The sequence below is a fragment of the Protomyctophum bolini genome, assembly GCF_963924005.1.
Source record: "Protomyctophum bolini genome assembly, chromosome: 6".
NCBI lineage: Eukaryota > Metazoa > Chordata > Actinopteri > Myctophiformes > Myctophidae > Protomyctophum > Protomyctophum bolini.
This window is the reverse complement of record NC_137867.1, coordinates 34592467-34616319: the sequence shown is the minus strand read 5'-3', so window position 1 is coordinate 34616319 and position 23853 is coordinate 34592467. Positions and strand designations below refer to the sequence as shown.

Here is a 23853-nt window from a genome sequence, read left to right as displayed (position 1 = left end):
AGCTGTCTGCCTTCCTGCCTGTCCAATTGTCCATGAGTAGCTGTCTGCCTGCCTGCCTGCCTGCCTGTCCAATTCTCCATGAGTAGCTGTCTGTCTGTCTGTCTGCCTGTCTGCCTGCCTGCCAGCCAGCAAGTTGGTTAACAGAAAATAAATTGTTATGGCTGAGTAAAATAAAATACAATAAACACAATTTGCCTGAAAATAGATTACCCAGCTATGACCTTTTTCATGAAAAAAAATGAGTAGTGATATGGCTGACTGAGTAAAATAAAACAATCTACCTGAAAATAGATAGCTATAACTGAAGAGCAATTTCCGCAATTACCATTTCCGCAATTTCCGCAATTTCCATTTCCGCAAATTCCCCAATTTCCATTTCCGCAATTTCCGCAATTTCCATTTCCACCATTTCCGCAATTTCCGCAATTACCATTTCCGCAATTTCCATTTCCGCAATTTCCATTTCCACCATTTCCGCAATTTCCGCAATTACAATTTCCACAATTTCCACAATTTCCACAATTTCCGCAATTTCCATTTCCGCAATTTCCGCAATTTCCATTTCCATTTCCAACTATTAATGGCAGCTGGGTTTCATCATTCAAATAAAATAGAATTCTGTCCGTTTAGCTATAAAATTATGTCAGGGAATAGGGATACACAGTATATGTCTTTAATTTGCATTGCATTTTCGTTCGAGTAATAGTACAACTCTAATAGTATTACTTATAATAATGTAATTAAAGATAACTTCATTCAGATTTATTTATTTTTATTTCATTTTCCAGATTTTCTTTTCTTCTTTTTTTTTAGATTTTCATTGGTGGGCCAGTCATAATGGTCCCGCGGGCCTGATGTGGCCCGTGGGCCTGAGGTTGAGTATCACTGATTTATGACACCGTGGGTGTATTAAGAGAATTGATCACACCAAAGATTGGGGCTAAAAAGGAGTAAGGACAGAAGTCAAAATGTTTTCATCAAGAGTGGATTTGTTTTTTTACACTAAATTACCGTACGTAAGGAACGACTCCATCTTACTGATGGAAATGGGTACTAAACATGGATAATACATGACTAAGTTAGAAGCTGGATGTCATGTTCATCTAAATTTGATATAAATTATTCAGAAAGAAATTGTAATAAATGTATGGATTAAATGTAGTTAAAATAAACAGACGGAAGTACAAGTTTTGATCAAATCTTTTATTTATACAATGCAAACCAACATCTGTGGATTATTTCCTTTGACAGTTCTTCGTGGTCTCTCCAGCTACTGTGTTATGTTATCTGAAAAAAGTAATGACCAATCTTAATCTAAAATAATCAAAAAATAGAACTGCAAAAAGTTATTACCAAAAGGAACAAAGTTGCACTAGTGTTACAATTATCTGAAATATATTGTCCAACAAGGATAGACTTTAGAAATGTCCCCCCTGCAGTTCATGTAAGTGATCAATAAAATGAGTTTTTTGTTTGGAAAATAAATGTCATTACAAAAAAACGTTATTTTACATGTCATATCTACTGTACACTGAGCATTAAATTAAAGCAGAATATTGGCCAGACTGGAGGTGTGTGAAACAAGCAACTAAAAAGGTATGATAGTAAAAAAAAAAAGACTGTCAATTTGTTATGAATCACGCATTATTGCATTATTTATGTTAAGTGCCCTGTTCATGCACTATGCAGCAGTAGATTTTAGTGGAATGATATACACAAACACACACTAACATAAAGCTTGTGCGCATAGGTCAATATCCCTCCCGATCGTTTGCCATAATGAGATCAAATATGCAACCGACTTGTAAATGTTCAGTTCCCTGAAGTCCATAAAACACCCTTGAATGGACTGGGGTCAAAAGATTGTCCATCGTATTCTGAAAGCAAGGAAGCCTCAGAGTGCCATCGAGCCTCGATATAGATACAAAACGAATGAACTGAATAGGAAAAGCCCAAACATAATCCCCAAAAGCTTCAAGAATGAAGTCCCCTCAGTTTGTACAAATGTAGCAGAAACATATGCATGGTTCATACAGTGGTAATGCATCATATTAAAATGACATTGACCCATGTTGGCTTTGGGAATCCTAGCAAAAATATAAACACCACGAAAGACTTGGCTCCAACTTAATGTTTGAGCAATAACAGGACTAAGGCCAGCACCGTCAGCTTGTCTGCTAGCATGCACCTACTTCCAGAGATGTCAAAGTAATTCCGTGCACAAATACATACTATAAACTAGAACAGGGTTGCATTTGTCAATGAATCAGCTTCTCAGACAGATTCGCTTTTAAGAAGGCAGGAATGTGTCATATAGTGACAAGTGAGAAATGCCTAGTCTTTCTCCTTTACATTTGCCACACAGCAAGCAAGTTATTTCTGCTCTTAAAGTGGATGGAAGCACCTGGCACACAGAGGACTGGAGTTTTAAGGACTTTTGGCTGTCCCATTTATCCCATGGGGTGTTTATGACTGAATATGAATATATGCAAGGCATGACAAAATCACAAGTCATGTTTTATACTGTCTGGTAAATAAATACTGGTGGGGGTACATGACCGAGGAACAAATGTAGTGCAAGACATCATGGCACTACACATCATTTAGGATCAATTACATTTTCAGGCCAATTAATTCAGGAAGCATAATGTTCCAACTGTACAAACTATTGAATGACTGACTTGTATAAAAATGTTCATCGTCTGGGGAAAGTTTAGAATAAAGTTCACATTCAATTTATTGTACGATAATGAAATAAAATGTAATCCTAAAATAAACTGACATCAAACGAAATGAAATAATAGCAAACTGTTATTTCTTTCTGAGAAGGTTCCCTAGGTCGGGAAGCAGAGGGTAGGCAAGGCTGCCCTCTAGTGGATAAAACAGCTTTAGTACAATAACATGTTAAGACATGGTGACTAGAGTAGTCTTAAAATGGAAATTTGACAGAAAGCATTTGTAGCAGCATTCAAAGCAGAAATTCACTGGTAGACATTACATAGCTGAAAGCATTGTGTTAGAATCAAGCAGACCTTTAGAAAAAATTGATTATCGTGTGGCATTAGTGCTCCTTAAGCAAGATGTCCAAAAGAAGACTGACATCAACTCCCAATGACTCAGTAACATGTCTCCATTGCATATTGAATACTAAGACTTATGGTGTGAATAAAGCATCAGGAACTAACATCATTACACACACATGGTGTCAGCATCCAAAGTAGGTTAAACGCATAGCATTGATGCTTTAGTGTTTACTCAAAGTGTTTTAGGCAAAAATGGTGTCTGAAAACAACACACATAGTAATATCCAAATGTCACATACTGGGTTGTGAAAGCTGGCCATCAGAGACCTTGGCATGATTGGCTGGTTGCTGGTGCTTTGTTTCAAACATACAGTTCCACACTTTGCCCCCCTAGAGGGACTTACAGGTACGTGTCCTGCTCTGTGCTGCTGAGGCTCTGTGTGGATTTCCGGAGGGGAGACTCTTTGACAACAGACAGGTCTTTAGGTGGTGGTTGCTCCTCAGGAGGCGAGTCTGTGATCGTCCCAGGCAAAGGCTGTGGCTGGAACTGGGGTTGAGGCTGGGACTCAGGGGGCTGGGGTTGAGGCTGGGGGGACTCAGGCTGTAGCTGGGTCAAGGGGGTCTGAAGTTGAGGCTGGGTGGACTCAGGCTGTAGTTGGGTCTGGGGGGTCTGAAGTTGAGGCTGGGTGGACTCAGGCTGTAGCTGGGTCTGGGGGGGCTGAGGTTGACACTGGGGGGACTCAGGCTGTAGCTGGGTCTGAAGTAGAGGCTGGGGGGACTCAGGCTGTAGCTGGGTCTGGGGGGTCTGAAGTTGAGGCTGGGTGGACTCAGGCTGTAGTTGGGTTTGGGGGGGCTGAGGTTGTGGCTGGGTGGACTCAGGCTGTAGCTGGGTCTGGGGGGGCTGAGGTTGAGGCTGGGTGGACTCAGGCTGTAGCTGGGTGGCTTGAGGCTGAGATTGTGGGGGTTGAGGCTGAGCCTGAGGCTCAGACGGAGCAGGTTGAGGCTGTAGCTGAGTCTCGGGGGGTTCAGGCTGTGCCTGGGAGAGGGGGGGCTGAGGCTGTGGTTGGGACTGTGGTTGAGGCTCGGACAGGAGGGGTTGAGGCTGTGGCTGGGACTGTGGTTGGGACTGTGGTTGAGGCTGGGACAGGGGGGGCTGAGGCTGGGGAATAGGCTGAGGCTGGAGCAGGGGAGAAGGATCGAGTTGGGGAAGAGAATGCATTTGGAGAAGAGGCTGAGGAACCTCATGGGTAACTGGGGGCTGTACTGATGGATCTCTAGGTATTTGCCGAGGGTCAGTAGAAAGTGGGTAAGGATTGGGGATCTCCTCAATGGGTTTAGCAGATTTCTTCATGCTCTTTTTCTTCTTGCTCTTCTCCTCCTTGGTCTTGTCCCCCTTCTTGAGCCGAGGGGAGGGAAGTGGAGGTAGTGAGGGGGCCTCCACCACGATGGTTGGGTTCTGCCTCAGGTCCTGCCGGCGAGGCGGTTCAGCCAACATGATAGCCCTGGCACCGTGCATTCGGGGAGGTGCTTTGAAATTCAGCTCGCCCCGGTTCTTCTTCCAGCGCTTCAGTTGGCTGTAATGCTCTCTCTCGACGTCTCGGGCCGACACTGGTACCTCCAGAACCTACACCAGGAGCAGAGCGCATAACTGTAGATAGATATAAACATATCTGGACATAACATAAACCCTGTATCCCTGTAATTGTAATTGGCTAGTGCTTACACTAACCAATTCCATTGTAGGTGGTCATCGCTGTTGTTACTAAGTAACTACTTAAACATGTAGGACAAATGGTACGTTTTCTCCTAAAAGTTTAACTAAGGAGGATGAATTATACTATCTTCACAGCACTAACAACATGTCACAGACAGAGCACCATTCCCATTTAAATTAATGACAAATGGAAACAAAAGCTTCCTGGTGGACTTCACATATGAATAAATTGAACAATAGAAAACATTCCCAAGATGGACAGCCCTTTCTGGAAAAAGAAACTCTCAGTACACTTTAAACATTTCTCCTAATCTGAACGTGGTCAGTAAATGCCAAAGGGACTCGGAGAAGATAAGACAAAAATGGACACAGGATCTTCAAGTGGAAATCTCAGAAATTGATTGGGGTTTGATATGTTCCAAGGCACAAACGCAAACTATCAATACTAGATTAAGACTAATTCAGTATAATTGGATAATGAGAACTTACATAACCCCGGAGAAAGTAAATAAATTTGATCCAAACATTCCTGATTTATGTTATAAATGTGGGGAACATAAAGGTACACTGTTCCACTGCTTATGGGAATGTGAGGAGATTAAAACATTTTGGAGGTCCGTGGTCCATTATGTCTCTCAGATTACGTCAGGTCCAGTTCCTCTGTGTCCTAAATTATGTATACTCAGTATTTATCCATTAAATTGTACACTAAATAGTAATGAAAAAAGAATGACCGACCTCTGCCTGTTACAGGCCAGACGCTCAATTGCGCTATGTTGGAAGAATGTCAATGCCCCTACGATCGGCTTTTGGCTGAGGAACTTAACAACCAGTTTGGCACATGAGAAACTAACATATGTAATTAGGAAGAAACCTGCAGTATTCTATAAGATATGGGAGAAGTTCTTGGACTTCATTAAGCGAGGTGATATTGAAGAGGCTTTGGATGTATAGTGGTTAACGGGGGTAGTCAGCTGTGGGGTGGGGGTAGGGAACTGTGATGTATGTAATGTGTTTTATTTTCGTTTTATTTTTCGTTTTGTCATTATTATTTATTAATTTTTGTTCTGTATGTATTGTTGTCAAAACATTTTGTGATAAGATTTTGTTTGTATTTGTGCTGCCATGGGGATGTGGGGGGGGGGGGAAATATATGTCAATTGTTTTGAAAATACTTCTTTGTACTGTAAAGAAAATCAATAAACATATGTTTAAAAAAAAAAGTAAATGCCAAAGGGCCTGGGGCTTGTGTAGATACTGTACATGGTCCCTCCCAGTAAGAATTGCCTTTCCAATAAGGGACTCTATTGTCCGTCTGGACAGACACTCCATACAAAGCCTTGCACAGGAACCAGCCACTGCCCAGCAACTATTCTGTTCAATTTGACTCTATCATTTTTTAACTTGTGCTCCAAGACCCTCCTCTATTCCCCCGCTCTCTGAATGTCTGTACGGCTATTGTTCTAGAGGGAAACACCATGTCATATCATTAGGTGGCATGGGGCTCATTGATTACATCATAAGATAAGGCACCAATGGAGGCAGTCGGTCAGCTTAGCCCATTTAGACCTGAGGCCAAAGTTTTCAGAAAATTGTATAAAAGAAAATGATACACTGGCTATTAAAAAATAGCAGATATACAAGCTCACAGCACATCATTTTTTGCCACACTGCGAGCTTGTACATCTGCTATTTTTGAACAAATTTGGAAATCCAAACAATGTTTGGAACATTTTAAATAATTTATTATATATTATTATTACATTTTTTACACAATTCTTCTTTTCTGGGGGTTCCTGGAACAAGGATCAGATGGGGGTCCATGGCCAAATATTCTGTATATCAACTTGGGAGTCCTTGACCAATAGTTTTCAGCCAAAATGGCTGACTTCCCCTTGTATTGATTATCACACAGCTGTTCTTACCTCCCGAACAAGGAAGCCCTCTTGCATGTATCGTGGCTCTATGGCCCGGAGTAGCTCCATAGTTTCATACTGGCCCTGACATGCTTTAAGCTTCTCACGAGTCCCCAGCATTGTCTTGAGCAGCACCAGACCCACACGGACGATTATCTTCACTCCTAAGTGGTGGAGAGTACACAGCAAAAAACAGCATTAGTCTGAGAGTACAATTAACAATTTGAATTTGCTATTACTAGACTCGAACACTGAGAATGTAGCCGAGCTAGCTGTGCAGAACTCGGGCCACTGAATTTGAAAGGGAGATGTTTAAGGCATGTCTAATAACTACTTTAGTTCAAGCTTGCATGAGAATTAATAAATATTATTATAAATATATTATAATTGTAAATGAAGATACATTGTCTGAATTCATGTTTTGTAAAGTAAGTCTGTTACTGCAATAGAGAACTGTACAGAAACCGCTGTCACATTCAGGTTTCACTTGTTTAGCGATTCTTCTTACTTCAGTGGAGGCCCAGAAAGCAAAAATGTGTTGATTTTATAATTTAAAGTTACAATCATTAAGTCTGTTATGTCTCCTCCTCCCACTGGAAAAGTAATTGCAAAAATTGTTTCAAATTACTTGCTTATTTTGTCAACCAGTAGGCGTCCTACCTGACACCTGACACACTATCCGGTCAGCTACCAGTGCACCACATAATTCAAGTTCAAAGTTTCTTTAACACATTCTGTACAAAACACGTCTGGAAACGTCATAAGGATCAGAAACGAGTAATACCTTAGACGTCTGTGGACGTCCTAGCGACGTCCAAACGACGCGGGGCGAGATAATAATAATCAGAATTATTCCTATTTTTTTTTTTGGCATTTCGCTTTTCGCTTGCCGTATGCTAACGCTCTGTGCAAGTATTAGCTTGTCATTGACTCCCATGTTAGCGCGGCGGAAAGAATGACTCGTATCTCCTCATCCAGGGCGCTCTCCGTGGTGATGAATGGATCGATATGCTGGCGCTGCATTTCTGCTCCTCATCCGTCTCTCCCGCAAAATATGAACGCTTTTTGGAGTTTATATAAATATATTAAGTTGATCGGGGATTATGAGCTCACTTTGTCAAGTCAACTTTTTTAAGAAAGTATTTCCGGTTCTTGGCTTTCAGAGTAAATGCGATCAGACTACTCTGGCACTATAGCGGCCTTTATTTTGATGCACGTTGGCGTACTCAATGTGTTAACTGCTCAGTGTTCACCAAGTCACCTTAACTTCGTAAAACTGCAAAGTTGTAGCAGATATTGTTTCCTCCTTACCATCGCAGAGGATCATGTCCCAGACCCGCAGCACAGAGGCCCAAGGCAGGGTTCTAGAGAAGGCACACATGAACCACTCGGTCATGTAGAGAATGGGGTCAATCTTGTGCTTCTCCAGATGACGGTAGGCTAGTGGGGAGATGCGCCGTAGTAGGGCATACAGGATCTCTCCATCCAATTGTATAGCTTCCTAAAAAGGGGGACAAGTGGACAAATCTTAACACTGAAGACAGAAAGACATTTGTAATTCATACACTCATACACTAATTAATTAATTCAAATCTAATTAATTAAGTTCTAGCTTGTACATGGCCAGTTTCACCTCCTGGCAGTTAAATACACCCAGTAGTTTTGCTGCTAGATGCTCAAGTGTTCTGGTGCAACCAGCCTTCTCAGTAAAGGATTTTTCCTCCCTAACCTTGAACACACTTACTTACTTACAAGCTGTCTGCTGCCTCCAATAAGCTCTGCCCATCAAAAGGTTATGTTTGGTTTAGGGACATGGTTGAGGTTATGTTTACGTTAGGTTAGGGACATGGTTGAGGTTAAGGTTTTGTTTACGATAGGTTTAGGGACATGGTTGAGGTTAGTTAGGGAAATAGCTTTATGCCTCGCACATACAGCATCGTCATATAGTCTGTCATCAAATCAGATCACTGTGCAGTTCACACTACACATGACAATACTCTGTCTTGAAATCTGGTGTCTTAAGTCATTGTGGTTTCCTGAATGCGGTATCACACGGATGGTATCACACTACCAAGAGATTTCACCAGGATGGGATATTCCGGTAGTACATAAACAACACGCAGACCTGCAATATTCTTTTAATTGTTTTTATTCAACTACATTTTAATGTCTTTTCAACCTATATTTATTGATTATTGTCTTTCAAGTTTACATATCAAATGCAAGAATCAAAATCACCAAAAGGTAGCACATCGCAAATTTAAGTTAAATGGAGAACAAAGTACCTTATTGGCACACACCAATAAAGTTAACGCGTACGTGCCAAGAGCCTTCATCAGAGGCTCTGATCTGTCTGCACAACCACTGGACTAAACCACTTTGGACAAAAGAGCTTAAAAAAATAATTCACTCCCAATTATGCGTCTCACCTGACTAGCAAAGTCAGGTGAGATAATTGACGCAAAGCCAGATGAAGACTATCTTGTCAAAATGCAACATGTTTTTGCATCGTGGCTAAAGAGTTATGAGCCTTCCTCATTCAACATTAGAATCTGCTGTGGTCAGCACTTCAACGCTGGTGTAAGCTCCCACCCCTGTGTTTGCGAGATAATTGGCGCTAAAATCTTGTACTGTGAACTCTGCATAGGGGAAGTGCTGCCTGGGTTTCTCAGGGCAGCCTTGAGCCTTCTCACCAATTGCACGGGAGCTTATAGTTTACAGTAAAGATTTTGTGTTCCCTCAATGCAGTTGTATTTTATGCAGTAACACTGCATAAGTCCCTTTAATTAATATATTGTGCAGCAGGCGTCCTGCAGTAGGTGTCCTACTCGTCCCTGGCAACGATCCAGAAACAGAAAGCTAATCTTTCTTTGCAACCTTTAGGTGCAATGGAGACCATTTTATTTTCCTCACCTGTCCTAGACCAACAGCGCACGTGTTTCAGCTCAAGCCCAACACACACCGTGCGCAGCGACGCGGCACAGGCGTTGCCACGCGGCAACGCCTGGAAAATAGAACAGTGGTGTATCGGAGTGTCAGGCGAGGCGTCAGCGCGCGTCGGACGCCGCTGATGTGGGATAGGTTCATTGAAAATAACGGAGGCGGCTGTTTTGACGCGCGGCGTGTGAAGCCCTTGAAACAGCCTTTATCGGCGTTGTTCCAAGATAATTATAAGATTAATTGAGAGCACATCATCACTACAGGTTGTAAAGCACTCAAGCTCGTCATACTGGGTTCAATGCAGCTTTCTACTAAACTTTGGAACCCCCCACCCCCAGTGATGATCTTGTGGTATCGACAATAACACCTGCCAAAGCTATCCCATTTGTGTGTAATAAAAGTGATTCAATCTTACCAGGCCAGGACTATAGTATCCAGGAAGATATTTCTCACAAATCTGGACCAGACCCCAGAAGGCATCCTGTGGAAGAAGAAAAAAACCCACAGATGATGTCAGTGAAAAATAGCAGAATAATTCAGTTTATGGGATATTTCTTTCCTGTGTGTTCACATACTGTGTATACGTCAATGACATGCAACAATGGGAATTTAAACTTGGTTTAAACAGCAGATGGCCTAATGCCCTTGACATGGAAAAAGGTTGAGAATCACTGTGGTAATCCAAGTGCTACCTCAGCAGGCATGTGCATGAGCAGCACAGCAGCAATGGGAGCCTGAGCCTGGCAGTAGCCCTCCTCTGGTCTGTACAGAGTGTAGGCCTTAAGAACACGAAACAGGTCCTGCTGCCTGTGTGGGGGAAAGAACACACGCAAACAAAACGAATGATGTCATGCAGGACTTTGCCATAGACTCTGTGTGGGATAAAGACAGATCACAACTGACCCGTGGCCTCCTCGTGACACAAACATCTCATGAAAAGGAAACTGTCGATGCAGGTCCTTCTCTATCACATCCACCCACTTGGGGTCTCCCGCCTGGTTATCTAGCTCCTGAGAAAACACATGGAGAAGACTGTGTAAGTTACTTGTTGAAGTAAAGTGACGTTGATATACAAACCACGGGGAAAATGAGTTTCTTTAGAAATTATTTTAATTCTAAATTACTGCATAAGAAACAGTGTAACACTGACGTGATATGGCATGTGAATTTCCACCACTGTACAATGGTTTCAACACAGCCATCTTTTTAGAGTACATTGAGAAAATCAGAGTAGTGATAGTACAAAAACAGTGCTGTAAGGGGGAAGTGAGAATGGCAGTTGTTTTCTTACTGACCTGAAACTTCCCTTGGTTCTGCTCCCTCTTAACTTTGCCCCCTGACAGGTAGAGCCAGGCACGGCCTCGCAGCGCAGGAGGGATCCCTTTCTGGCAACGCAGTCTCACCTGAGACACCAAATGACAAACACAACACACAAGCTCAATGAGTTCAAAACTGTAGTAAAACATATTTTCTGCATCCTCTCCAGGGAGATTTTGTTCTTTACCAATCACTTCTAACCATTGTTATAAGTTGTTGTTCTAACAACCATATATTTTTGTATTCATTACTATGAGTGGCTTGTGATAATAAGAAAACTTTTAAAATGACTTGTCAATCACTGTTCTGTCAAATTGGGGGACACGTAGATGTAGGGTAGTAATACTTTAAGATGTTATTTTATAATAACATCTGAGGTTTGAGGTTTGATTCGATTTTTCTTCAGTTTTATTATTACGTTTATTATTATTATTTAGTCAGTGGAAAAATGTGTTGGAGCCTGGATTTCAAGTAAATCAGTCATCTTAACTCTACTAAACTTAAACAGAAGCAAATAGTAATATTATTTTATTTATTGTAATTTATGTTTACATGTGCAGCAAGAGAAACTCCTTGTACATCTTCTGCCTGGTGAATAAAACCTCTGGTTCTGATCACATACAACTGTATCTGCATCAACACCAGCCTTATCATATTCCCCTGGTGTAGAGACTTCAGTGCAATTATACATCACAACCATCTCCATGGAATTAGTTCTGTAGAATAAACTTTTCCCTGCAGCACTTTGTTACGGTCTGGAATAAAAGAGGAACTCTGACCTCATCAATGCCCACGCCCTGAACTAATGTGAAGAGCACCACCCTGCTACCATGGTGACCCAGGTTTCACAAGTTTACTTCATGAGCAGCCTGGAGGAACCGCACTTATAATAACCTTGGATTCCGCCTTTTGGACTCTTTTAGTTTGTTTCCTCTCATCTTCTGACATAATACTGGCACTATTCCATAAGGAGATCACGTCATCCCGGCTGTACTATGTCATGCGAGAACAGAGCCCTACTAGCACAGCAGGCACAGGGGTGAAAAAAGCCATTTCACATTACAAACGGAATGTTTATTGAAGCGGCTAGATCAGTATACCACAGTGTTACCACTTTAGCAGCATATGCATCTGAAAACCTCAATTAATGCTTAATAGTGGCTTGAAAGTTTAAGTTGAAGTTCAACTGAAAAGTTTGTATTTTCTTTTCTGTACTCCTATGCCTTTAAGGGGAGTGTGTGCTCCTTGGAAACTAGAGACCATCTTGTGATGGGATCACACCAACCAATTCGGTGCAATGGAACACATGACACAAGAGAAGTGAATTTGGTCAAAAGGCGAGCGCTACCAAATGTATTCAACATACCTAACAATCCTCGCTTGGTGGTCAATCTATGTTAGTATAATTGACATAATGTGTTTTGCTGCTCGACCACACCGATCTTTGAACTCAGCCCTCATCAGAAATAGACAATAGCAAAGTTTCATGACTGCATCTTCAACGGTTGTGAAAACTAACAAGGTGCTCATAAAATGCAAAGGAAATTGGTCACTGCACTGCACACTGAACTTTCAAATGCTGTTTTTCTCCCAGTGTATAGGAAGAATGCTTAGGATTTGTATCGTGTCCTCTCGCCCTTGAAATATATAATCCTTGGTTTCTGTTGTGTGTAAACAATAATAGCAATTCAAAACCACACCTACAGTCGCTGTCATAATACTGGAGGGAGCTCTCTGATCATGGCAGCACAGGCTGCTTGTGCACACACAGCTTTAGCCCATCATTTATGCTTCATCCCTCAAAAGGTGTCACATGTGTTGTGCAGAGAACGGCCGAGACTAGCACACCTCTGACAACGGTCACATCAGTGACGTGATGTGAGCTTGTATATGAGCTGTTCTCTGCGAGCAATACTGTTGCGCGATGAAGTATATGTCTCACTAGGGTGTGCGGCACCTCACTAGCCATTAGCCAACACTGAAGAGTAGGTTTAATGGACTGTCTGAACCCAGCGGTCGCCAAAACAACAGGTTTGGGGATCCGTTGGGAATTGATTACATGAAACAGTCACCATGCATCCATTCTCAATGTTTGTAAACAAATAATTGGTCTATAAAACAGGCATTGAGATATGACTGCTGTGAGGACAGACTACACGCTAACAACATCCCATATTAAACCCCAGAGCTCTAATGTACTGTTGTGCAGCCACACCCAGACACTCAGACTGTCAATTTGTATGTGTGGGGTGACTTCAGATAAAGGAATGGGTCATGTCATGCCCTGGCTGGTGCTGACTCATGGAAATGAGTTGAAGTCAGCGTTCAATGCTTAGCTGAGATCCATTTGCACAAGAACCAGCTAGACAAGTATGGATTCAAACACTCCACATGTGTGTGCATGCATGCACACACATCAAGCCTTGTACAAACAAACACTGTGGGTTTGCTATTTGCATTGTCTATTATTAGTTAGGATTGGTGGTACTATGATACATACACAATTATATCAAGACTGTAAGACACCAATAAACAGATATGTAACGTGGGGTTGATTACTGTAATCAGAAGGCTTTTCCAAATGCTCCACTATTATCCACATGGCAGGTACCACCCAAGGTACAAAAATAAATCCCTGGGCCTTTTGCTCTGACCTTGCTGTGTCTTTTGATCATCCACTTGTCCCAGTGGCTGAGCATGTCAAGCCATTTAATCTCCCTCTGCCTCAGTACTGCTGGAGGAACGTCCTGGGCCCTGGAGAGATAATACAGACGCCATTTCAATTTGAAAATGCTGTGTACACCAAACAAAAGAACACTCATGTTGTTTATTCAGTGGGAGGGGGGGGTGACTGCACAAACTATTCATACATTTATTTGACCATCACTCTGCTGAACTGTCATCTCTGCTCAGAAATTAGGCCACAAGGCTGTCGCACCCCACCTACTTGGATGTGTGTGCAAGACAGGACAAGAAGAGTTATTGAGAAATGCCAGCATTTTCATTGGCTTGTGTAAGGCTGTCACAATACTTTAAAATTAACTTGTGCAAAAAACAGCCGGGCTCATTCATAGGTTTGCTTTGATGATATTGAAAAATCACAAACTAGGCTTCGGCCAATGCAAACGTTAATGCCTATTGCCTATTTAAAGGATGGGCCCATGACATGAAGTAATTTAAGTTTGTTACAATTAATGTTAAGCAGATTCACAAAGTCCCTGAATACTAAATGGTCTCAAACAGGAAAAGAAAATGTATGGGTAGCCTGCCCTAAACTATATTACAACTGAAGCCCATTTCTCAACTAAGATATATAATTATATGATCAGCAAAAGCCTGTAATTGTAGTGTATGAGAAGTCTTCAAAGTGAGTTTTTTTTTTCTTTTACTTGGGAGTTGGGACAACCCTCTCTTTTAATGAGGCAGTCTACATTTACATTATGGATCTGTCTTGTGCACTAAGAATCTAACTCCAGCTTTGCATAAGCTTAAAGAATGATGGCTTTTGGTAATTGCCATACAAGCTGAAACGAAACCCTGAGTGTGTGACTACCTATAATGCCATAAGAGGCTCTCTAGTTGTGGGGCACCAAAGCAGTGAGTGGCCTGAGGCCTGCCAAAACTCCAGAAAACAGGAAGCTCCTAGCGAGGCCAGTGCTTAAAGTTGGCACAACTTTCAGTCATTTCTTCCACTCTTTCTTTCAGCATTGCACTGCAGGCCCTGAGCAAAGAAGAAAGGGAAGCTTTCTTCTTCAGTCTTACTGTAAGTGGCCTTTGAAGCAATGAATGAATACATTCGTATGAATGAATGCATAATGATTGTGACAATGCAACTTGTATTTGGTTTTCTTTGACACATCTTGCCCAGATTAAAGAGGAATTATTTATGTTTACATAACATGACAAGTTGACAGCCATTTCAAAAGAGATAATTGATTTTTTTTGGCCATTTAAAAAAAAGGATGAATATCTAAGTGTCTCAGAATAACATTTGACAGTAGACCTGATACAGGACCATTGGTAGCACAGGTTGTCATCAATAGACTGAGTAGGGCTAATTTGACAGCAATACATGATGCACTGGATTCAGAAACCTGTGTCACAGAAGGAATCCGGCTTTTAATGGAAGGTGTTTACGTTCCCAGCTTTGTATATACTTCTTATCATGAATGAAAGGTCAAACACGGGCATATATATATATATATAAACAATAAGCAATGTGCCACGCAGCGTTTAGGAGACATTGGAAATGAAGGACAAAACGTCAATTCCTCAGTATGGAGATACAGCGAGGTGACACAAGTGAGAGTTGGCTTTAAAAACGTTGAGGTAGTAATAATGTATGCACTACCATGCATAATATATACAGTTGAGTACCATATAGTACACACAGGCAATCACTGCTTTGCAGAGTTGTTGTAGCGAACTTACGATTCTTCTGAGTACTTCTGAGCCCCACCGATGAATCCATATTTATCAGTGTGTCTGTCACTAGTGAATCCGTTGATCTCCGAGTCGGATCCCAGGGAACTTTCATCATCCATATGACTGCTGCTTATAGTCCTTATGCTCCTGGTATCGACCGAATCACGACGGCCGTTCTCGATTTTGGCCATGGTAAACTTAGGCGAGTATCTATCTGGTTAACCTGGCTAATGTCAGCTAGCTTTTGCTGGCTGCTGACAGCTGAAAGTCAACAACTATTTTTCCGTCTTTAAAGTCGACTCGAATGCCATGTTTTTTTTAATGTTTTTTTCTTCGACGCTAATCAATCTGCAACTTGACCTGCCAACTACATTTAGCTTATAACGAACAACCCATTAAACATAACGCTCAAGATGACAGGTAACAGTTAACCCAAATATGAGGTACGTACGAGTACGACTCGCAGGGCTCGTCAGCTAGCTGGCTAACTTTGCTGCTAAAGTCATGAGTTAACATTAGCTAGCTAGCTAACGTGTCGTTAGCTAATCTTGTCAAACCGATCCAGTATTATGTCGTCTTTTACTGTCAGCAAGCTAACGACACATGATCAACTAGTTAACACATCAACCAGTCCAGACATTCCCTACCAACTACTTTACCAAGCTAACGCTAGCTTGATTCGCTGTCATGTCATTCCGAGACGGGCTGGACCTTTTTAATACATCCATAGGACTGTACAGATTTACGTGTTATACAGAACTTGGCAACCCATCGAATACCGTGACTCCAGATGTCGTTTATTCGCCCGGGGAAAGACAGTTTGGTTGTCACTTCACTTGTCAGGCTCAAGTCTGAACTCCGATGAAAATGTGATGCGATGCCATTATGCCAATGCACATAAACACCTTTTATATATAGTAATTTTCTATTTAAATGAAACTACAGTCGTAGGAGGCTTGTATATAATTTAACCTGTTTTTTTTAATACCTGATGCAATTACACTTGTGGCAGTTAGTTGAGATGTTTATCTCGACATGATTTTATCATGTCTTTCTAGTCTACTCTCATCTTCAACTCACTTTGTCATAAAACACTGGCGAACATTAAGGTCACAGAGATCAACAGGTCACCAATTCCGTCGTAACTTCACTGTCGACGCGTTAGTCTATGGTTAAACCATAGAGTTGGTACAGTACACCCATCCTCCTTGGGATTGGTTACATTCTAAGACCACAAGGAGGCAACGTATCTACCCATAGCCCAATGATCTACTGTACAAACGTTCATCTTTCTAACAGTTAGCATTTGCCTTGAATATCACTGTAGATACGTTGCCTCCTTGTGGTCGAGTCGAGGGAATGCAGCCCTGCATTCATTAGTCGACATTAACAGTTTCCAAGTGAAGTCAATATGCCCCTACACGTGATTAAGAAACAACTTGTTAATGCAAAGTCTAGCATTCCTTTATTAGATTTTACAATCATTCTAGATTTCTACATACTCTTGCAGCCGCTAATCAGTACTGGACATCAAGAATACGGTAGTACAACCAAGGCTCTCAGCTTTACTTACAATTGACAGTTTCTCAATTTTAACACTACAATAGTAATGTTTAGAATATTGTGTTGTATCCAAAATTGCGGTCTCAAAATGGTGTATACTGTACATACAATTTAAACAATACAATTTTTAACATTACTGACAAATATACTTAAAACATAAAGGTGAGGGTAATAAATGACACACCCACATGTAAAAATGTATTGCAGATAGAGGAACATTTCAGGAGAAACGTTTTTCTTGACGAATGGCTCACTTCTTTCTTCCACCTCTCTCTTTCAGTGCCAGGTGAATGACCGAACCGTTGCTCATATTATAATAAGCCAGAGAGTTGGAATCTTTGATAAACATGCCCTAAAATGAGGAAAAGTATTCATATTATTAATGCCTACATCCATCCACAATCATAACATGTGAAACATACAACATATTCCAAAAAAATGAATACCTCATACTGCAACTTCTGTTTTCCTGCTGCCATACCAGTGGCCTCGTGGATTTTGACTTTGATAACAGACACCTATTGAGAAGTGGAGAAGAATTTGCACACAATAAGTAACTGCAGGTGCACTCAGTTAGATTTGACAGATGCAGGAGAGAATTAGAACAACAAACAGGTGCATACCTGATCTGTAAGCGGGACAGTGAAATTGAGTAATTGTCCACTCAGCTTCCATTCCGTCTTGTCCTGCATGTTGGGGACCTGCACTTTAACTGCCACAGGACCCTGGAGATAAAAGAACAGTAAACAAAAAAACATTGGCATTTTGAGCATCCACAGAATACCCTAAAACAGTAGTTCATCTTGAAGTTCAGAGATGGCCAGAGCTCGTTGATCCACACACAGTTAAAATTAACCAACAAGTCTGCGTAACTCAGAGTCGGAGTGCACAAATGTAACCATTTGGTTCCTTTTGTACAGTAACACTGTCAGAGTTAAATTAACAGAATTTATAGTGTAGCGTGGGTTCCAGAGACACATAATCATATCAAATACTAATGCAGTCCTCAAAATAAATAAAAAGAAAGAAGGTTCAGAATCACCGCCCTAAAAAGCAAGGATTGGCGGAACCCTGGTATCAGCCATTTGACAGACTTTTGGAAATGCTATGACAAACCTTGTTTCTGCGTAGGAACTCTTCTTCTGGCATTAGATTATCCTCCGTCTTCATCTTCTTGTTGGATGGCTCATCATCACGAGGCGGGGGTGGATGGGACGGAGGTGCAGGAGCAGCTGGTGGTTGTGGTTGTGGAGGAGCTGGGACAAATGCTAGGGGGAGGGAGATTTAAATGAAAATTACAGCAACTAATTACCATAAGCTTTGAGTAGAATATACAATTACTGTCAAATGAATTGTTTTCTCACCAGTTGGGACCACCATAGGTGGTGGTCTGGGGGCCATGAGGTGAGAAGCATTTGGAGGCATGGGTACCACATTGATGCGGGGTGCATGCATCATGGGAGGCATGGATGCTAGAACCTGCCCAGGGGACAATCGCACTACAGGTGCCATTTGTGGCCTTTGAAGCACAGGCACAGCAGACAGGAGAGTGGTCCGCACTGGAGGTGGCATCTGTTGACAGAGCACATTAAGGAGTTAGAGATGACATGCAGTTGCTGTTGGCTAAATATAAGTTATGGACATTTGGTCCTTTAAGATTAGAAACTTACAGAGTGAGGTGGGCGCGGCATTGTATTCATAGGTTTAGGCATATTGGGTGCCGACATAGGTAGGTGGTGAAGGTCACTGGGCTTGCTTGGGCCAATCTTCTCCTTTGTGTCGTCCTCCCCCACCAGGCCCTTGGCTTTGTGGATGGCTTCAATCTGCTCCTGCAATGTGATGTTTGCCTGTGCTGCCTGCTGGGTACGGGCCATGCTACCAGAGTGGCCGTCCCAGGTCACCTGAAGAGACAAGTTCATACAAACTTTACACAACAGTATTTATCATCATTATAAACTAGGGTTGAATTAATGAACGATTGAAAATAGCAGCTCTACAAGCTCACACCGTTCCCCTTTTTTGTATAGTGCAAGTATAAAACAGCTTATTCGGTTAATTAAATATCTGTTTCGATATATTTTCGGCTAATTGCCCAGCCCTACTATAAATTCCAAAAATCATTACCTCACCTAATGGCATTTCCTAACAAAAATAATTAACTCTCCATTGCCGCACTCACCTTCTCCTCAGGCTTCTGTATCTCCTCTTCTCCAATCTTCTTACCAATGGCCGTCTCCTCTACACCAAAGATATCAGTACGCCTCTCAGCCAGCTGTTTCAGGCTGCTTTCGATATCCAGGCCAGGGGCATAAACTTCATCCTCGATCTGCCTCTCTCTGATGCTGCGGTCCCTTTGTTCCAGCCAGCGGGGATCCAGCAGACCAATGCGCATGTGCTCCTGCATCTTACTGGCAGGAATCTTCTCACCAGTAATGGGTGAGACCAGGTACTCTTCTGGAGTACCAACTGTAGGCTGAGGCTTAGAGGCTGTGGAAAAAGCAATAGACTACACATTTCAGGAAAGTGTGGCAATATAACTCTGGACATGCTATTAGTGTTTCTTCCTGGTGGTTACCTTTGGGGTCGTAGTCTTTACGAATGATAACCTGGTCTGGAGTTGGGGGCAACGGGGGTGGCATGGGGTTGTCTGGTGGCAATGGCGCCTTTATGCCTTCATCCTCGTCATCAGATCCCTTGGAAAAGCATGATTGAGTCTCATTATATTGCAAAAGCAACCAAACCAATAACTTTGTTGCTAGATATGGATGTTAGGTGCATTTGAATATTTTTCAGTCTACTCACCTCATCCATGTCTTGCACCTGCGTGTCCTGGTCTGAGGGCTGGGGGGGTTGGACTTCAGTCCTAGGTTCTTCCCGCTCATCATCCTCATCCTCACTTTCAACCTCCATTTCCACCTCCTCACTCTCTCCAAACTTCTCATAGCGCTCTTGGATTAGGATGCGGGCACCAAGCTCCTCTGGTGTGGTAGGCGGTGGGAAGTGGCCTGTGGAAACACCAACAACGATTAACATGTTGTATGCATTTTGTTACATACTGCTCGGCTGTGGAAAGAGAGAGAGTAAACATGGGTATCTTTGTCCATTTCACATAATGCACCTACCTTGCTCATTGGGTTGGAAGTCCACCGTCTCCACCACAACAAAGTCATGCCAATCAATTTGGGCGTATGCCACACGTTCTTTCTCTCGCTCCTCTTCCTCTTTCTTCCTTTCACGCTCCTGAAACTTGGCCCACTCGACACGGTACCTCACCTGGTAGCACCGTTAACATGTACAATTAACATGGGCAATTAACATTAACCTACATAAACTCACAGTGAACAAATTCTTTATGAAAAGAGTAAAGACGGCAATTACCTGGTCCATCACCTCTCTTGGATTTTCAGATTCTCTCTTCAGCTTCATCAGCAGGCCTTTGGGAGGGATCAAGATCTACAATGTAGAAAGTAAAATCCAAATGAGTGAGACTATTAATTACATTATTACAACACATCTACTTAGGGAATTAAATAGATATTGGGATGGCTACCTTGGTGTACTGCTCCACCAGCTTGGTGAAGTAGTTGAAGAGGCTGTGCTGTGGCCGCAGGAAGTCAAACTGGTAGTTCCTCTGTTCCTTCTGCATGAGCTGAGTTAGAAACTGCCGGCCATTACGAGAAACAAATTGGGCAGTGAGCTTGACAACGTCAAGGTCAAATGCTGAGATTGACGGAGGATCAGCGATGAACTCAAACTCCGGTGGTGGCTCTTTGGGAATCACAGTCTCGTGAATCACCTGAGACTGCACCTATAGACAGTGAGAGAAACAGCTTGTGTGAACTGATGACATCATGAAACAATCAACTATCAGAATGAACAGTATTTTTTAGAGTTGTTCCATTCAAAGCAAACAAAAAGGTAGGAGCGCACACCAAAAGTAGGGAGGTGCTGAACACGCGAGACAAACTTTAAAATAGAAAGCACAGCTCGTTGTCACGATGCCAAAAAAACTTTTTATGCTTCAGGGTAGAGTTGTTCCGTTACCACTATCGGAAAAGCTGCCGGTAATGTCTAAAAAGCTGGCATCGGTCTATTACTCTATGCCATTCTGAATCTGATACCACATAATTTATCACATGATATTTCATTTAAAGTCATCAATTATTTTGTAGTTGCTTTGAATGCCTCAGTTGATGTTGCGCTACTTTTATACTCTTATGGTGCCATTTACATTATTATTTTACTAACCTGTAGCTGCACTACATTTTAGATTCATTCATCAGTGGTTCTCAAACTGTTTAATTTCAAGAACACCCATAACTCGTGTACAAATGGAAACAAATGAGAGTCCCTAGACCCCACTTTGAAATCCAATATTGTCAATAGTATAAAATACTACTCAATTTGGACTACCCGTAATTTCCGGACTATAAGCCTTTTTACCCATGATTTGAACCCTGCGGCTTATCTATGGATTTTTACAGCTTACGCAGAGCCATCTAAGGCAGTGGTTCCCAAAGTGGGGTCCGGGGACCCCCAGGGGTACCTGAGGGAGTTCCAGGGGGGACCCATCTATTTTGTTCATGTTCATAAAGTGCTAAAGTGTTTAAAGCAGTGGTTCCCAAACTTTTTCATGTCAAGGACCCCCAAATTGACACTACTTAGCCCGTGGACCCCCATTTGAAAATATATGCCAGGGACCCCCATAAGAGAAGACGTACACATTTAGACGTCTACATTTAGACGTCTGTATACATTTAGACGTCTACATTTAGACGTCTACATTTAGACGTCTACATTTAGACAGTGTCCCCCTGAGTGCCTCCCCAGTGTCCCCCTGAGTGCCTCCCCAATGCCTCCCCAGTGTCTTCCCAGTGTGCCCCTGAGTGCCTCCCCAGTGTCTCCCCAGTGCCTCCTCAGTGCCTGCCCAGTGTCCCCCCCAGTGTCTCCAATAGCAATACAAGAGCAATAATACAAATTAATCTTAATGTATTAATCTTATTAATTAATGAATCAAATTAATTAATTAATTAATTAATCAAAATTGCGGCCTGTGCCCAGCACCATGCCAAATTTTTTTCCTGCAGGAAACACTGCTTGTGGTTGTAAATATATTGTTATCCGTGTTGCGAGGATGAGAGGGTACCTGGAAAAATATCTACCCCAAAAGGGGTACCTGGTCCAAAAAAGTTTGGGAACCCCTGATCTAAGGCTCTGAGCTAACGAAACGGCCACTAGGGGGCCACCTGCAGCTTATAGTCCAGTACATTTGGGATTTTCCCTAAATTTGGCTGGTGCAGCTTATATTCAGGTGCGCCTTATAGTCCGGAAATTACGGTAGTTGTCCGAGTTAGGACAACCAGTGGTGTCCGGTGAGAACTTAACCGGGATGTCTAAATCTCTGACAACACGATATCTGGATTGTAAGACCAGGCGTTGGGAGTCTCTCACGAGGAGCGTAGTAAATAAATGCCCTCAGGGCATCTTTCTGGTTTTTAAATTATACACACTCGACCGGTACGCAAGTTATGGGTATCGGAATCATCTCTACATACTCTACCTTTTGATTGAGCTGCTGGGACTGCTGCAGGGCCTGTTGCTGCATAACCTTGGGCACAGCTGCAGACGGTTCCTGTCCCTTTCCCTCTTTAAACTCATTAACCTTATGGCGGTAGTAGGCATGGTACGGGTCGTTGGGGTTGAGGAAGTTGAATTTCGGATTGTTGATTTCATTCTGACGAATCCTTGCCTCAAACTCAGGGCCGTTCCTAGAAAAAGGAAAGGAACATCCTTTATACTTTGGCAGATATTGTTCTTCATTGAAGTGTCGCTACCTTGAAAGTATTTTTTTAAAAATTATTATTAACAAGTTTGACAACTTCATGTGACTAGGTATACGTTTGGCATGCTCATGCAGACACAAGAAATGAATGAAGCTCCAGTTGCAACATTTTACACACTTAATACATACAGAAACCAACCTGGCAACAAAGCTGGCAGTCTTGTCAACAATATTTCTGACCTCAGGAGGTGGATAGATTATACCAACAATGGGTTTGGTGGCTGGTGTTTCCTCTACTGGTGGTTCATCGCCCTGTTGACATGAATACATTCACTAAAAGATGCAGGGGGATTCATCCTAGACTATTTAGCGGCACCACAAATTGGAGCAAAAACAAATCTTTAGCTTAAAAGAGACATCTTGTATTTGACCCTTAAGTCAAACTTCTTAACTACCCATTCATTGCATAATAGCTGGCATGGTATTTTGAAAAACATTTCCACTCACATTAGTGGAAGGAATTAGCTAATCGCTAATGGCGGCTAGTAACTTTTAACGTTGTTTTCACCATTTATTTCTGCAGGTTATGTACATACACGGCCCCCTGTCAATGTCACATTACGGATCCTAATGCTGGGATCTGATCATTAGTGTACTACTATCTACTTACAGTAGGATAGGTTGGTAATAATGGTTAGTAAACGTTACCTTGATGTTCGGCTCCGGTTGAACAATTTGAACAGGCCCAGGCGGCATGGCTGAGTTTTTCGGATATCTTGGGACTGTCTATGAAAATGTAGTAAGTAGTAAATTAATACGAACTATACGTTGATTCGTATTGTTGATATATCAACGATATCGTGATTAGCCAAAGGTCTAAAGTTGCTCATTTATAGTACTTACTTAATCGTCGGGGTTTCGTCAACCTCAGTCACAATGGAGGTATATTACTTCCGGGTCCCACTCACTCAAGGTCTTCTAACCGCTAAGCATTATGGTACTTGCTGTTCTTAGTGGCGGTTGCTTTGGAGATGCAGTATCAACAAGTCATACAGAAAGCTTCCCTGCCGTGTATGTGTTCATCATCATAACACTTTACTTCATAACTATCAGATTACTAGGACACGGTGCCGTTTAGTGCTTAAGGCCAGACTGTCAGACAACAAGCAGATA

General features: G+C 42.1%; 2 protein-coding genes across 3 annotated transcripts; both read right to left on the bottom strand.

Annotated features, from left to right (window-relative positions):
- Positions 1-2026: 2026 nt before the first annotated feature.
- LOC308317276 (TBC1 domain family member 10A-like) lies at positions 2027-16056 on the bottom strand. The gene is made up of 9 exons (XM_080766149.1): positions 15342-16056; positions 13565-13664; positions 10889-10996; positions 10497-10603; positions 10286-10400; positions 10009-10074; positions 7965-8154; positions 6663-6817; positions 2027-4647 (listed from the first exon to the last, which is right to left on the bottom strand). Exons 1-9 carry the CDS (start codon positions 15524-15526, stop codon positions 3424-3426), a joined length of 2250 nt encoding a protein of 749 aa, XP_080622275.1. The 5' UTR covers positions 15527-16056; the 3' UTR covers positions 2027-3423.
- A 727-nt stretch (positions 16057-16783) lies between these two features.
- sf3a1 (splicing factor 3a, subunit 1) lies at positions 16784-23642 on the bottom strand. 2 transcript variants are annotated; one of them, XM_080765353.1, is made up of 16 exons: positions 23584-23642; positions 23389-23466; positions 22880-22992; positions 22459-22666; positions 20449-20706; positions 20277-20351; positions 20021-20171; positions 19701-19903; positions 19474-19591; positions 19078-19385; positions 18569-18799; positions 18263-18470; positions 18015-18166; positions 17522-17623; positions 17345-17416; positions 16784-17250 (listed from the first exon to the last, which is right to left on the bottom strand). In XM_080765353.1, the coding sequence occupies exons 2-16, from the start codon at positions 23434-23436 to the stop codon at positions 17149-17151; spliced, it is 2349 nt and encodes a 782-aa protein (XP_080621479.1). In that variant the 5' UTR covers positions 23437-23466; positions 23584-23642; the 3' UTR covers positions 16784-17148. The 2 variants fall into 2 exon arrangements, with proteins under 2 accessions (XP_080621479.1, XP_080621480.1); XM_080765354.1 differs by having other exon boundaries at positions 23389-23616.
- Between the last annotated feature and the right edge of the window lie 211 nt (positions 23643-23853).